Raw genomic sequence first — 17,730 nt, 5'->3', positions numbered from 1 at the left:
ACTGTTCAATATTTTCACAACAGAAATTCAGAGCCAGCAAGATTTAACATGCTCATTTTTTGAAACACACATAACTTCACTTTATGGTCTATATAGATACACAAATCAAATGGTGCGTTTGGATAGAGACTGACAGCACTGCAACAAAAAGTAGTCTTCCAATTGCTATTGTTTCAGTACCAAAACAGAAGGTTAAAATTAGAATATTTTATACAGAGTAAAATAAGGATACATCACCTTACACTTTTTGTTATACTTTAAATTACCTTGTATATTAAATAGAGAAATTGTATCCACTGACAGAAGTTCTGGACATACAGCAATAAGGCAAAGATTCAAAAAAGTATTAAATTACTTTTTTAATAAAACCGACTACCAACAGTTTGATATAGCTGAAGTAATGAAGTCTTTTATTATACTCGCATCAAGTCTAGACTTAACCCACTTTAATATCAAATTTTCATTAAGCTATAATTTCATAGAGGAAATTCAGAACAAAAAAATTCCTTCCTACCTTTGATATACTTTATTTCGAACTCCTTTTTGGAAGGCCAAAAGATAGTTTCGTCCATCACCAGAGAAAACCTCAACTGCAATTGGCTGAAAGAGATGTTAATTTGAGAAAGAGGAGGATGAAACAATACAAATAATTAATACAAGTAATCTTAATAGTTTTAACAATATGAGAAAAATAGGATCCCCACCTGCAGCAGATACCGTCTCTTATGTACTTCCTTGATGTCCTCATAGGCAAACTTACTGCAAGTCCTCTTCAGCTGACTCTGCCCTTGCCGTGCACCTCTGGGAATAATAGGCTCATGCATGCTAAAAAAAAATCCAGAAGTATGCCAATACTGGTTATGACATAAACTATAACTGAATTTATACATCATAGTTTATTCTCTTCATTCACCTGTATCTTTAAAAACTAATCACACCAGCAAATATTGCAACTGTAACACTTTGTAAAGAAAATGTTTTATTGTGTTACTGAAGATAATTGTTGAATGCTTCATTCTGTTAATTAATTTAAATTAGATTCCACTGATATTGTTCTGTAACGGAGAATCCCAGTGTTCAGTTACTAATCTCTGCTGAGGGCATTATAAAAAGATCAGAGTATCAACTGATATTTGTATTCCTGGTTATTACACAATGAGTCCTGCTAGCAATAATGTAGATAATACTGAAATCTGGCTTAGCTGTGCTAAACCCAAACATGGTTAAATATCTTGACAACACTCCTATTTAAATTCACACAAGAAAACTCATAAATGACAATTAGTGGCTGGCAGAAAGCACCGCAGGACTATACCCTAACCTCAGTCAATGACTGCAAAGCATAGGTGAAACAGAGAATAAATACTGAAAGAATATCAATGTATATATTTATATTATCATATGAGGCAAGGTTAATTAGACTGGGTCTATACTATCTAGAGTTTAGAAGAATGAAAGGTGATCTTACTGAAACAATCAAATTTTCTTATGGGGCTTGATGGGGTAGATGTGGGGATGATGTTTCAACTGGTGTGTGTGTCTGGAACCATGGGACACAGTCACAAAATAAGAGATCAGCCATTCAAGAGAGAGATGAGAAAAAATTTCTTCGCTCAGAGGGTACTGAATGTTTGGAATTCTTAACCTGAGAGGGTTGTGGAGGTTCAGTTGCTGAGCATATTCAAGATATACAGTAGATTGTTAGATTTTTAGTTATTAAGGGAATCAAGAGATATGGGGTTAGTGCAGTTTAGTGACCCTCTGAGAGAAGATCAGTTGTGATCTTACTAAAGGACAGAGCAGACATGAGGTGTGAATGTCCTCCTTCTGCTTGTCTTTTATATTCTTTCCTATGCGTTACATTCTTGACTGTACAAAACAGATGACCTTACACACAGACTGCTTGCTGAGTTCCTATAATAAGAGCATGTGGAGTAGAACAGTAACAGCAATAGGAAAGATAAAAGAAATTAATTTCCAAAAGCAATGAAACCAAAAGTATAAAAATGTAAAATTTCATCTCACATGCCAACCTAGATAACTAACCAAAGTTGACCAACTGCTTTAGAAGAGCAGACAATGCCTCCATTAAGCTATCAATCCAAGAATAGCTCTGATATAAGCTCATGATAATGAAAACAAGTTACAAATCCTGTATAATGACTGAAGCTGTAGGTAATGCCAACAATTTGTACTTGCATTGGAGAACAGGAACATGCTCCTACATAAGATTTCAACTTTTCACACTAGAATTTTCTTGCAACAAGCAAAGTGCCCACCCTTTTCTAGATTTGCTAAACCTACTTTACTTTGCACAGCAGAGCATCTTTTGCTCATAAATCCCAGAAATGCTTTGACAGTGGTTAAATTGGTTGTCAAAGCAGTTGAACAGTTTGAACATTGAATGAATCTGACAATCAAAAACTCAAACACATTCAAAAACTATTAAATACTAACATACTATTGAAAATTAATTTATTGAAACCTTGGAAACAAAAAACATTACATTTGTTATTAAAAAAATAATTACCTGAAACTTGTGTTTCAATTCTTCCTCTCCAATAAAATGAAAAGAGTTACTGAGTTTGTACAGTCATCCCAGTATTACTGCTGGGAGTCTGCAAGAAGTTGGACTCCACGAGATAACCAGCAGAATGCAGTTGGAATTTCAGTGGCAATTACTTATGAGAAAATGGAGTCCTGAACTTGCTGAAAATCATGGAGATCAACAGAGCCAATTCTGTACTTAACTACCATTTTCCCCCACAGGAAATCTCAAGCCTAAGTATTTCAATATTTACTCAAAAAATACCAACAAAGTCCCTTGGTTACTCTAACACTCATCTCCAGTTCAACAGTGCTGTATCCCAGTGGATCAAATCAAAAAGGTACCCCAGCCAACCTCCTACTCTCTGTTCACTCCAGGACACATTAAGGGTATTCCACATCAATCTGGCACTAATCTCACTTTTCATCCAGTTCAAGTACACCTTTTTGAAACAGATCATGTTTTCCAACATTATCTTACATTGAAACTCCCATACCCCACCTCTACCTCCTCATTAATGGTGATTTTTTTTTTCTTCATCTCTGTATTGTAGTATGATCTCTACAGATACTGGCGTGGACTCAATTGGCTGAATGGTCTCCTTTATATCAATGAAATAGTACATTTTTATATGCATCATAAAGAGATCCTTAATACTACAGTGCTCCAAATGATGCACTCTTTTAGGGGGAAAATATATTTGTGGTAAAATGGCAATGACATGACATTAATAAAAAGTAGGCTTGTTAATTCTCCAATGATAGTTCTTTAGTTTCCAGCAATTAAAGATTAATCTCCCAGATACTGCAAAAACTCAAAAACAAAATTATTGAAAGAAAACATTTTTTCTCATTACTACTTATCACTTCTGTTCATTCTCAAAATATTAGAGATGCTGGATTAGGCAGTTATTGGTCATACCTTAAACCCTTCAGGAACACATCTATTCAGAAATAACAATTCCAATGAGTAGCCCTGTGTTCAACAGGTAACCTATATAACTTTTCTGGGGGTCACAGATGAAAAATGCCAAATTATATTGCTAAGTGAAAAAAACTAAAATGGGCAATATCTTTTTGAGGAGTACTTCCACAGTTAGGTGGATAAAACTATTTTTTACAATAACTATAAAACTTCTTCACTCAAGATTTAGTCAACATTGCAAAAATTACTCACTTTGGAGACAGTGTTTCAATGTCACGGATTTCTCTGGTGGCAGTCATTGTGAAACCATCGATCACATAGAAATGTTCTTTCCCAAACAAGAGGAGTCCTTCACTGGTGTCCAACCCTTGTACTCGAGCACATCGATACATGTGCTGAATCTAAAACAGACCAGAAACTTATTTATCTAATAACATTATTATTATTAGTCTCCTGATAAATCTACACTGGCAACATTATTGTTACACTGAAACTTTTAAAATTGGTATTCTTCTAATCATCATACACAATTTTCATCTTTCCACGAATGCTTCCCTTATTTCCTGAAAGGCTCCAAGAATTGTTTTTTCTTTTGGATTGCCAGCACTGGCAGTAATTTGCTATTCACAACATAATGGTTCCCACAGATAAAGTGGAAACATTAATATCACCAGCAAAAATTTGTTTGAACAGAATCTGAAAACCGAGGTCCTCAAGGTAACTACATTTTCAGTTCATGGAATTTATGCATCATTATTGGTAGTGAGATATTGGAGCAATAGAGCAATGAGCTATTCCAGGACTACAATGGTGAATGTTTTTAGTACTATCTGGGTGAACTATCCATCCTGGGAATGCACAGAAATCAATTACATAACAGACCATGTTCAGAAGACAACACTACAATTTTAAACTCCAGATCTCATATTCATCTAATGGGAGAATATTTCTGGAAATGCACACCTCATTTATTTCATCTAACTATATATTAAAATTGACAATTAGTGCTTCAGTCTGACATATTTTCAGCAGGTAAGGCTTTGCACTAGGGGCTCACTGTAGAACTTAACCCCTTCATAAATGAATGAAAGTTAATGTACTAACAATGAAAATATGTTGATCACAGGAACTATGTTCTCCAATGACTCAGATATATTTCTTGCCACAGTTTCTGCTTTAGAACTACCAGTTTGCATTGATTGAAAGATCTTTTTGAGTACTGTTTAACACTTGCCTCTTACATTTCAAGGTTCATTTAGCTGCTCTATGTTCTGACCTCTGGTGACCAATTCCCATTCTCTCTCTTTTTTAGTGAGTTCTCCCAAGATGGTAATGGTTCTCAGATGGAAACAATCTTTCAGATGATGAGTAATTTGTATAACACTCACTGACTCTGCAAGTTAAAGCACACTTGTTTTCACACTTTTACAGTTCTGTTGAAGGACCACTGACCAGAATCATTAACTTTATTTTTCTTTCCACACGAGCTGTATGACCTGCTGAGTGTATCATTCTTTTTCTAATCCAAACTCTGAGCTGTTCTTGTTGCTGTAGTATTTCTGGTAAATAGTGACCCCCAAGATGTTGATGGTGGGGAATGATAATGCCATTAAATGTCAAAGGCAGATGGTTAGACCATTTCTCATTAGAGACAGTCATTGCGATGAACTTGCAATTTACAATGCAACTTAAATGCAAAGGCCTAGCAATTTGAAATACATAGTTATGCAGTCACAAGCTGAAGACTACAAAAGTTGGTGATGACAGATCACCAGTAATTGCTTACAGAAGAGCAATATTGTCATTAAATATTTTGTTGCATGCTGTGTGTTTAAAGCAGTAACATATTTCCTTGGTTTTTAAAGGAATCAATAAATGATCAAGCTTTGTTCTAAATCCTCAATATACAGATTGTGTTACTGCTAAGCAATCATCTATTATTCAGTTCAAAATGATACAACAGGGAGGTTTTGTTACAGACACTCATGGCGACAGAGGGTAACTTATATGGCGACCTTGCAAGATTTGATTTGGATCTTCGATTCTGCCCTTCCACCAGTTAATATCACTTGCCTGCAATTAGATCTTTTGAAACTCAGGTTTTCCTGTTTTTCATGTCAATCTCCAATGTACTTTTGAGGCATTTCACTACCTCCATGTAAGCAGAAATCTCATCTGTCCATCCTAGTCAGTTACTTACCTTTGCAACCAGTTCATCTGCAAGGTCCCATGGAGACGGTAATATATTACCAACTTCCTTACCACCCCACTCAGAATCAAATGGGAACTGGTGGGAGCAATGGTGGTGAAGGATTAAAAACTCAGAATAAAATGTTAAACATGAAGTTGGGATGTAAATGTCATCAAGGGTCAAGAAAGGAGTATTTAAGTAGAGAAAAATAATCCATGTACTGTCGAAAAACCAATAATTCATGATATAGTTTTCCAAGGTATTTTACAGCACTTAGATAGCAAATTAATTCAAGCAGGTTCCCATGAGTTAGGTGAAACGGTTACAAACAACAGCCTGTGAAAAATAGTTTAATCATTGACAGAATCTCTGCATCATACTATACATGGCCGTAAATCCCAAAGTCACCATCAGGTGTAGAGTAATAATGATAAATGCTTGGAGTTTCAAAATTATTAACACTGCAAAATTTGGAGCATTGCTTAAAATCCATTATATTTGGACAGAACTGATCCAATTACCCAGCCAAATTGTATTTGTTGCTAGTTGAACTTTTTAAAAAAAATTCAATGGCACGGGTAATTTCTCACCATGATGTGTTCATTTTCCTTTTTTCAAAAGGGGAGGGGGGTGTAAGTGGGGGAATGTGAATACCTGGGCTAGTTCAAAGAAAGGTGACCTGCAGTGACTTTTGAAGCCATATACTGCATGGTGACCAGGACTACTTTTCTACAGTAAAGCTGTGCTGCAGAGCTGAAGTAGGATGACTCAGGCTCTTTAATTATCAATATTATTATTATAGTTTAGCAACCTGGGTTACTTCCTGGTCCTCCTTGGTCTTAGGGCCTCTTAAGATGCCAGGCCCATATGGTAGTCAGTCTCTGGGACCTCACATGATATCAGGCCCACAAAGCAGTTGATCTCCAAACTGGTGTGGCCTTCATTGTGTCAGGTCTTTCCAGGGGTCAGTTTCAGAGCCTCATTTGATATTGGGGCATCTGCTGGCCAGTCTCTGAGGCTTCATGCAATGTTGGGCAATCAGCAGCCAGACATGCCTTCAGTAGAATCCATTTACTCTGAGGCAGAGATTGTGAATTAGTCACACTCCATGGAATGTCAACTAGTGCAGTTTTCCATTATCCTGGGATACTATAAGTGTTGTTTAAAAAAAACTGCAGATCTTTTTCTCTCCCCAGATGGAGAATGGTGACATAATTTTATAGGTTTTTATTCTGTATTCTTTGTTTAACTAATGCTTGCATTTAGAGCAAACATTGTTGCCCAGAATAAGCCCTGTAGGCAATCCTCTGAGTTGACTTCCAATGAAGAGTTTAATAAAGAGAATCTGATGGGGTGTGTAATGACGAACTAATCCACTACTGCAAATCATGTGACAAGAGAAAGTTCTCTTGCAGAACTACATCACTAATATTAGATCTGTCATTTGAAATCTATTTCTTCCATTAATATTGGATCCCCATTGCTGAGGACTCAAAGATGATCTGTGATCTGGTAGTATTATTCTGATTCAATTTATCTTCCTTAAAAACATTAGCCAGCAGCTGTATAAATTGGGAGACGACAGGGCTAAAATCTTAATTTTGAGCTGCCAAACTTTCAATTTACTCAGGTCTTTTCTATTTTACCCACAATTCCCAGAATTCCAGCCTTTCAAACAAAGAAATATTTCTTCATGCAAGGCAACTCGATCTGTCTTCATTAAAAAATTCATTTAGATCAAGCTACTCTATATCTCCAATAGAGAAAAATAGTAATTAGTTACCTTTTCTCCCTCTTCTAATAACCGTAGGAGTGTTTGGTTATCAGTCTTTTCTTCTTCTTCCACTGAACTTCCTTCAGAAGCCTGGTCAAGGAAAGGTTCTGTGCTGTCATCATCTCCACCATCAGGGGCAGAACGTGAACGTTTCAAAGGTGGCTTCACGATCCCTATACAATTATATTTTATGTTAATTTACAAAATTAATGAAAATGCACATATCTTAAGAGACAACCTCAAGGAAGAATGACATCAATTAAATTTTTCTTTTTATTCAAATGACATACATGGATCTAATTAGTAGACTGGGAAAAAATGCTTGATTATTTCAAACACATTTATTCACCTTGCTACATGTGATCATTAATTTCATGGCTGTATTCAGGTATTTTATCTCTAATTCTTTTTTTCTTAAAACACTTCCGCATCATTTTTCTGCAGTAGCAAGCTTATGATAGTGATATCCATGAAGCTATCCTGATTGCTGTGCTCTACCATCTCATGCCTGATAATCTCAACTGAACTTTTTAAAATGGTGATTGAAATTGTGGACAAAGAAATGTACTTGATATTATTTATCTAGCCTTCAAATCCCTCAAAAGGACTTTTAACAAAAGCTGAAGCTCAAGGAATTTAAGGAAGCTGGGAAATTAGCTCGACTAATTAGATGGAAAATGGACAAATAAACTCTTTAGCAAGATGTAAATAAGATACTCAAATGACATATGTTGAGCCAGACTTGACCTATTTATCAAAGACTTAGATGGAGAGACGAAAGGCCATAATATCCAGATTTGTTCTTGGAACAAAGATAGGCAACTTTGCATTCAGTGTAGATGGAGGAATTAATGTAAGATTATTGGCTCAAATGAATGGACAAAACAGTGGCAAATGTTTTTCAATACTGAAGATGGTTACCCATCTTGGTCCTTCAAAGGATACAATGGCTGAAATCTAGAAAGAGCAGAAATATAAATAGACTTAGGGTCCATACACAGTGATCATTAATATTATATGCAGAGGAACAGAAAATAATCTGCAAGGATAATGGAATGCTGGTGGAATTGAGCACAAGGGGTCAGAAGTGCTGTTGATATAGAAAGCCTCCATTAGACCACACCTGTACTACTATGCTCTATGCAGCAACTTTAAGAATCATAGATTTACTTTGAAGGGTAAGCTGCAGATTTACCAGATCGATATATAGACTCCTAAGGTTAAATAATGTCATGATTATAGAAATTAAACTCCCTGGAACTTAGATGGTTAAAGGGCCATTTGATAGATATTATCAAGATATTAAGGGGTTCCAATGGGCTTGATAGGATAGGGAGAAATTATTTTTGCTATATGGGAAATAGGGAATACAGTCAAAAATTAGAGTTGCATCTATCAGGGGTAAACTTAGAAAACACATTTACATGCAGATGATGGAAATCTGGAACTCTTTTCAAATAGCAAATGATGCTAAGGCATCCATTAATTTCAACCTTGGTATTGGCATATTTTTGACTAAAGTATTAAGTTATGTGGGGGAAAAAAATCGATACATGAAACAAGGTCATAGATGAATCGTAATCATCATCTCATTCAACAACACGATAAATTTTAGTGTACTAAATGGCCTTTCCCATTCTGATTCAAAGGTTTTACTAAATTTCAAGGTTTCCATGCACACAACAGTTAAGAAGATAAAAAACATGTAGTTTCACATAACATGTCGTCCCAGTTACTTTTGAGTATAGGAGCTACTGGTAAGGATGATCAGATTTAAAATACATACAAGAACTTTGGATTATTGAAATATTATACACCCTGCTTAAAGAGTTAAATAATGAGGGGAGGATACATAGGCCTTGTCTGTAATCCAACATTTAAAAGGTTAAGAATGATGTAATAAATATTCTTAAAAAGTTAAAATGATTCAATAGACAATCTATTTCCTTTGGCAAAGGAACAAAGAACCAGATAAAATGATGAAATCACAGTGAGTCGACTTAAGTATAGAACCTTCGGCTGATCCCACAAAAGGCTAACGCTAGGTCAGCTAAAAATTTCAAGACCAAGATCAAAGATCATTACTCGGCAAGATTATAGGGTACAAGGTTATGGGGTGAGGCACAGTTTAATGACGAAGTGAGTTGTGAACCATGTTCCAAGGCTTGAATGGCTATGTTCAAAGTGATTATTCCTTCGAACAACTCATCATTACAAATTACAAGCCATTTTTACTCTAGAAGAGTATTTTCTATTGAGTCATAATATTTATAATAAGGAAAATTATTTCCATTTATTTCATCAAGACATTGGAATGATTCTGCATGCTGTACATAATTTTTGGAATACAACAACTGCTATTATGAAAACAGAGAAGTCCAATTTAGGTTGATGGATATGTGATGAGAATTCACATTTCATATTTCCTTATTACATAGAAAAGGGCCATTCAGCCCATTAAGCCTCTGCCACGATTTAGAGCAATTCCATTCCCCAGTTAATCTCCCTGCAACCCATTCTCTCTCAGTAAGTGGTGGAATAGGATTGCCCTAAGAGTTGGCATTGATTGAATACCATTAACCTACTACCCACATACGCGGTGGTAATTTACAATAGCCAATTAACCTACCACCAAGCATGAGATGTAGGAGGAAACCTGAGCACTCAGGGGAAACCCACTTGGTTGCAGGGAGAATGTACAAACCCTTAACAGACAGCACCCAAAATCCAGTGTGAATGCTGATTGCTGGAGCTGTGAGACAGCAGCACTAACAATTGTGCCATCATGCTACCCTGAAAGGACACATATTCTTCATTTATTTTTGTTTTCTTTTCTAAAAAGTTGTGAAATTACAACATCTAGAATATATAATTTTAAAATTACTGCAACAAAAGTGCTGTTGCAGATCAGCTGCAAGACAATCAAGGAGCATTTTAGGTAATATAATGATGTAACCTTTGACTCTTGCAATTGTGTCTTCTCCATGCTCTGGTTCATGCTGGGTGGTTTCACCCTCTGAACTCTCTTCAATTGTATCTGGATACATGGTTGGATTTCCAGCAGATAGACGTATGTAGTATTCTTTACTGTCATAGCTTATAGCTCTACGGTAGCGAGTAGGTTTCTGCAAAAGCAAAACAGAGTACGTTTCTGTGTTAACACATATGATTCTTCGTATAGTTCTGAGCTTACCTTTGAGATAGCACTAGATAGCATATGACAAACATAAAAGCTGTTTACAGTAGCAAGGCATGTCCATTGTGTGTGCAATAGAAAACCATCTGCAAAATCAAATAGTCACAACCACTATGTGGTGAAATCTTGTTTGGTAAACATGCTTCAGAAAAATGTGCTTTCCATGTGTGAAACAATAATTAACATTGAAGTTAAGAAGCTTAATTTTGAAATTGCTTAAATGTGCAGCTATTTTAAAAATGTTTTGATGTAACATTTTGTTTTTCAGGGGACAGAGGAAGGGAAAGAGGAAGAAAGAGCTGACCCAACTCAAGTTATGTAATCACACTTTGCTTGAAACAATGTAGCTTAAATCATAAGGCCATAAAAACAGCAGTGATGTTATTTCAAGTGCTAGGGTGAGACTTCAGCCCAAGAAAGCCTGTTAGTGTGCAGTTTAGAACAGTCTACAAAGATCTATTTTGGTGAAAGCTGTGAAAAGACAAATCCTGGCGTGAAGAGTGAATCATCATCTTGTAGCTCAAAAAATGCACCAGAAGAAGCCAATCATAAAGATATGCTACAATGGCCATCATGCAGGTCCATTCATTGTCAATTTTTAATGGGCAAAGCAACCATTGCTCCATTTCTTTCTCCTTTACCTTATCAGAAACTATTCTGTCATCATCAAACCAAGGCATCTTGGATACTTTAATAGTAGTGACATACTAAAATGAGGTGTTGAGAATACAGGAAATACTCATCAGATTTTCAGCATCACAAAGCAACACTATTGTAATTACCATTAGGTAGATACACACAATGTCAACTCAACAAGTAGGTGGCAGCAAAGTTTTAAATAACTCTTGAAAATGAATAAGGTAACCTCAAAAGCTGCAATTGACATCGACAGAGTAGTAGCTGAAATTTAAGAACGTGTTTAGAACATGCAATTTTTTAACTGAAAACTAGCTGAGTTACCTTTGCTAAACAAACCTCAACCACATCACACAATGCTGATTTCAGCCCCTCTCCTCCCAGCCCAAGCCCAAGCCCTCATCTCCCAACCCACCAGTCTCCACACTAAAAAGATCATCTTCCATAATTTCTGCCACCTTCAACAAGGTACCATCACTAGACACTTCTTCCCTTCCCCTCTCAACATGCTGAAGAAACTGTTCCCTCTGTGCTCTTCCATCTCTACCAACAACCACTCTCATTTGATGCTCATAATGTGGATTGCTCTGTACTGGTGAAACTAATCACAGATTGAGTGACTGCTTTACAGAACACCTACATTCAGTCTGCATGGGTGTAAATGAGCTATTAGTTGTCTGTAACTTTAATTTTCCATCATACTTCCACTTTGACCTCCGACATGGTTCCAACAAAGTTCAACGTAAGCTTGGGGAACAGCATTTCATCTTCCATCTTGCACTTCCAGTCCTTGGCATTTAATATTAAATTCAACAATTTCAGATAACCAGCTTTTCCTATTTGTCAGAATCGGCCAGTTCTGATGTGATGTCATCCTGTTACATTAACTCAGTTTTCTTTTTCCAACAGATGCTACTTGACCAATTGAATATTTCCAGCAAGGGTATTGACCCAAAATATTGACTATCCATTCCCCTCCACAGACACTGAGTTCCTCCAGCATTTTGTTTGTTGCTTGAGATTCCAGCATCTGCAGTCTCTTCTGTCTCCTTTTCCAGCATTCCCTTTTATTTCAGATTTCCTTCAACTTTTGCTTTCTGCTTCTCACAATTCCAGCACCTTTGTTTGATTTTTCTCTTGTTCACACTCATTTCCCACTATTTACATAGACTAGCTATGAATAATGAGCCTTCCCCACCATCTTTCAGATAGCACCAAAAACATGTGTGTTATCTGGGTTCTTCTGGTCTCCACCCCATTACAGACATTCTCTTTGTTCTCTTTACCACTGCCCTTCTCTGCAACTTAAACATTTCTCAATTCTGATGAAAGATCATCCATTTCTTTCTTCACGGATGCTGCCCAACTCATAGCGACTCCAGCCTTTTCTATTTTTATAGAAGTACACTTCATTGACAATGCTGCACGGGCAAACAATTCACATAAAATACTTGCAATTTTGTAATGCCATTCAAAACCTCAGATTGCTCCAATAGATTTTACATTCTATTCATTTCATTTTTTAAATGTGGCAGCAAACTTACATACAGCAAACTCCCATAAACAGCAATGTGACCATGTTTTTGTGATACTGATTCAGGGCTAAAATGTTATCCAGGACACTTGGGTAACTACTCTATGCTTTAAAGCAGTTCACCTGTGAGAGAGGATAGGACGTTGATTTGATATCTCACTGACAATACAAAAGTCCTTTGGTACTATAACTGAAGAACTTGGCTAGGATTTATGTGCTCAAGTCTTTCACACGTGACTTGAGCCCATAACCTTCCAATTCTGGTTATCAACTGAGCTATAACTGACATCTTCAAGCATTTCATAATCAACTTCCATACAAAAGAATTTTATTTTAATTTGATAATGTTTAAGGTGGAGCAGTTAATAATTGTATTTATAGCCTTGGAAAAATAAATAAAATGTATAAAAGTGCATGAACCCAATTTTATTACTAAGACCATGAAAATCTAATTGATTACTGTGCATCTTAGTTTTGCAATTTCCTTTTCAGTGCAAGTTATTAACTCAAAGAAATGGAGATGTTATTTCATTGCAGAGTGAGGTGAGGAAACACCCAATCATAACCATTATTCCACATACAAGTAACACAGATTTCCGTTCTACTCCCACCGTCACAGAATTAGAAACTACATACTATATGAATTATTTGCACAGTTAATGTCAAATTGGGAGGTCAAATGAAAGGAGAAAGTATACAGCTAATGGTAGGCCCCTTAATAGCATTGAGGTACAGAGGGATCTTGGGGTCCAGGTCCATTGTTCACTGAAAGTGGCTATGCAAGTGAATAATATATTAAAGAAAGCACATGGAATGCTTGCCTTCATTCGTAGGAGTGTTGAGTGTAAGGGTAAGGAAGTCATGCTGCAGCTACATAAAACTTGGGGTATTGTTTGCAGTTATGGTTGCCCCAGCAGAGGAAGGAAGTGGAGATTGTGGAAAAGGTGCAGAAGAGCTTACCAGGACGAGGCCTGAATTAGAGGATATGAGCTATAAGGACAAGTTGGACAAACTTGGGTTGTTCTGCTTAGAGCATTGGAGGCTGAAGGGAGACCTGATAGAAGCATAGATAGAATAGACAGTCAAAATCTGTTCTCCGGCATAGAAATATCAAACACATGAGGACATGCTTTTAAGGTTAGAGGGGGGAGGTTTAAAGGTGATGTGAGGGGCAAGTTTTTTTTTTATGCAGAGAGTGGTAGGTGCCTGGAATGGGTTACCAGGGCTAGTAGTGGAATCAGGCAGTTTGGTAGAGTTTAAGAGGCTTTTAGATAGACACATGAATATGAACAGGATGGAGGGATATGAATGGTTAACAGGAGGAGGACGTTTAGTATAAATCGGCATTAAGGTTGGCAAACATTGTGGGCTGAATGGCCTATCCAGTGCTGAACTGTTCTATGTATTAGTCCCGACCTCAGCCAGAATTTAAAAGAGCATACAATCTTACTAACTATGATTTAAAAATTGTAATGGGCTGGTAAATTCTTCCATAATGATATAACCCCATGAAATTAAAATCAGTTGCACAGCAATGTAACTTGAATAATTTATGTTAAATACTAAGACTTAATTTAACAACATTTAAGAAAATAGGAGAGTTCAAATGATAATCCATTTTAATAACTTTGATATCATACTTTAAGTTGAAATATATTTTTGATGACTATATAAATTCTTCATTACTCATGCCTTGAAAATAATAAACCAAATTGATGCTTCCACATAAAACTAGATTTTCAGCATCATACTGTCTTGCACTACATTACACTAAGTAGTTATTCACAGAAGTGTCTCACTAACATTTAAAAATAGATGTGCAAAAGTATCACAAATGAAATGTCAAATGCGATTAAAGCACAAATAAAGATTTCACTAATAACAGAAAGTAATGGCCTATAAGGCAGTTCTTAATAATTTTTGAAGCCATCTTACAAGAATATTATTTGGTCTGTTTTAGCACCAGTTTTTTCAATACTCACCAGGAGGCTGGTAGATTCTTGCTCGTTTTCTGGTAAATAGGGATAATGTATGTAAAACATGTCATTCCGGACCATCTTTTTTCTCATTCGGCAGGGTCCTTCTGGCATTTCCAACATCCATTTATCAAGATGTGACCCAATTGGAGGCCCCCATAAGCCTCTCTCTCGCAATAGCTCATACTCTATCTGAGCCCATTCTTCCGTTACGTACTTCAAGACATTTTGCTGACGCTGCAAATTAGAATGGTAATTATTTAATTGTTAATGGCAGGCGAAGTAGGAAACTAAGATTTCCATGTTGTGTTAACATACACGTATACTCCAACAAACTGATGGATATCCGTGTGTTAAAATCAGTATCTTAAAATATAAAATGTTAGCCCAATAGTAAATAATTATCAAAAATGCATCCACTGTCTAAGATAATTTAGGTTTAACAGCATAATTATAAATAAAATCTGAAAATAAAAATTCATGTGATCCATAGATGACTAATTCAATCAGAGGAAGTCTCCAACCAATTCAGCAATCTGAACTTAGAGCTACATATCAGCTGTATTTTGTAATCACAACCAAAACCTAACAGCTGCTCAAAGATTGCTGGAAAGACATTTTCACTTATTGATGAATATAGAATATGTTAATTGTTTTTAATCTCTGTCCTTGGCTAATGTTATCATATATTCTGTTATATAATGAATATTAGTGAGTTCACTGGATATCAATGAGGACAGGATGCTGCTACATTTTCCCCTCCGGAACCCAGGAATACTAGGACTAATTAAGGTTCCCCTCCTGCTTCCATAACTGTGCGATGACCACTTCTATCTTTATGATTAATGAAAAGTACAATTTAAAGGGGAGGCAAGAAATATTAAAGTCCTTATATTAGAAATTGAAATCTTTTGACCACGTTCCAGTGTCAAGCCTTTACTGTCACCAACCTATCCTTTTCTTTGTTGAATGTACAGTCAGGCAAGGTTCTGACCTGGATTGTTAATATAATTAATTAAGTATTCTGTTATCATGGTTGCCCTTCCAACCTTACAACACATTATATAGACCAATTTGAAAAGGCCTTTGAAATAGATTGATAAAAATCTTATTAACTATGAAAGTCTTATGTTTTTATTTTAAGGTCTCTGCTTTTAACAACTCAGTTAGGCATATGTATACTACCTTTAATCCAGACCAGACTTAGCAAGTAGCTATTGTACAATAGGATGGAAGATTGTGCATATGCAGGTTCTTTACAATGGGTATCTGATTAGTTCCACTCTATTACAGATCTTTATCTTTCCAGTATAGATTAAATTGCCCTTTGAAAGTTTCTATTGAATCCACTTCTGTCATATATGGAAAAGATATTTTTCTATAATGATAGAAACTTTCATTATAGTTTCTATCATTAGAGATAGATTTCGATATCTATGCTTCTTTATACAATGCCATGATCTGGTTAACAATGGTTCATCAACCTTTTAATACCATCTTGGATTATATACAACAAACATCTAAATGTCTGAATATCTAGATACAGGACAGGATCAGATATATAAGCTCATTGGTCAAGTAGAGAAAATGTAGTGAAGGAAGCGATTAAAAAAATACATTGCCCTTTACCTCCTGATATTCTTTATATTGCATATCCACCAAATCTCGCACAACAGCAATATGAGTAAACATCCACTGAGATATTTCCTAAAAGAAAGAGAAACATTAATGTTTATGGAAAAATCAAATTTTGATAAGACGACAGGAGCAATTCTGAAAACCTGTTCTTCAGAAGTGAATGTTCTCACAGCATGTGTTAGAGGCAGGGTACAACATAGTATGCCCAAAATCCCTGGGCTGTGAAGTTATCTCATGAGGAAGGTGATGTCTTGAAGAAAAGCAAATGATTCTGACATTGAATCACTAAACTCATTTACTGTCAGCATGATCATTTCTATATTGTTTAGTGTATGAAATTTATCCAGCCAAATGTAATGTTGGTTATGCTGGAAGGTTCAAGTGTAAATCCTTCTAATATACTTATTGATAAAAAAAAATTGGGAAAATGGATGGAATAGCAGGAGAATATTTCCTTTATGGTCCACCTGCAAATAATTTTGGTATTCACACAATTCAGAATAAAAGCCATCTCTCTCAGGGTAAGTCTGTTCATATCATTAAGAGAGATACAAGATACGTTATATCTTATATAAGAGATATAAGATAAACAAGCTGACTTCAACAAAATGTAGGTACAAGAGACTGCAGATGCAGAAATCTGGAACAAAAAACAAACTGCTGGAGAAATTTTGAGGTTCTGGCACCACTCCCCAAGTATTTCTCAGCTACATTGTCAACTGTGTCGGTGCTGCCTTCTGCACTTGTGCGGAACTTGTCAATTTTATCAACTTTGCTACCAACTTCCACTTGCCCTCAAATTCACTTGGACCATTTCTGACACCTCTTTCCCCTTTCTGAATCTTTGTCTCCATCTCAGAAGACAGACAATCCACTGACATTACAAACCCAGCCTCCCACAGCTACCTAGACTACACCTCCTCCCAATTTGTCTTTTGTCAGGACCCTTTCTCTCAATTTCCCCGTCTCTGCCATAGTCTCGAGATGAGCCCCTCTACTGTGGTTGATGGAGCCCTCACCAGCAACTCTTCCATTTTCTGCACTTCTGCTCTCACTGCGTCTCCCCCCAGACAGAACAGAGACAGAGTTCCCTTGATCCTTACCTTTTGCCCTACCAGCCTCTGCATCCAGTAAGTCTTTTTTTTGTCATTTCTGCCAGCTGCTACGCAGTTCCACCACCAGTTATATCTTCCCCTCCCCACCCCTTTCTGCAGGGACCACTCTCTCCATGATTCCTGGTTCGCTCATCCCTCCCCACACACCCCTCTCCTGCAATTGTAGGAGGTGCAACACCTGTCCCTACACCTCCTCCA

At 36.4% G+C, this 17,730-nt stretch overlaps 1 protein-coding gene across 3 annotated transcripts in view; it reads right to left on the bottom strand.

Annotated features, from left to right (window-relative positions):
* wdfy3 (WD repeat and FYVE domain containing 3) overlaps positions 1 to 17,730 on the bottom strand; it is a 253,917-nt gene that overhangs the window by 43,547 nt on the left and 192,640 nt on the right. For all 3 annotated transcript variants that reach the window (XM_052010252.1, XM_052010254.1, XM_052010253.1), the window contains 7 exons: positions 16,409 to 16,486; positions 14,786 to 15,016; positions 10,394 to 10,562; positions 7,447 to 7,610; positions 3,725 to 3,873; positions 705 to 825; positions 515 to 600 (listed from right to left, as the gene is read on the bottom strand). In XM_052010252.1, coding sequence (XP_051866212.1) covers positions 515 to 600; positions 705 to 825; positions 3,725 to 3,873; positions 7,447 to 7,610; positions 10,394 to 10,562; positions 14,786 to 15,016; positions 16,409 to 16,486 — 998 coding nt within the window. The remainder of the gene's footprint in view (positions 1 to 514; positions 601 to 704; positions 826 to 3,724; positions 3,874 to 7,446; positions 7,611 to 10,393; positions 10,563 to 14,785; positions 15,017 to 16,408; positions 16,487 to 17,730) is intronic.

Source organism: Pristis pectinata, chromosome 2 (genome assembly GCF_009764475.1).
Source record: "Pristis pectinata isolate sPriPec2 chromosome 2, sPriPec2.1.pri, whole genome shotgun sequence".
Lineage (NCBI taxonomy): Eukaryota > Metazoa > Chordata > Chondrichthyes > Rhinopristiformes > Pristidae > Pristis > Pristis pectinata.
This window is presented reverse-complemented; position numbering and strand designations above follow the sequence as displayed.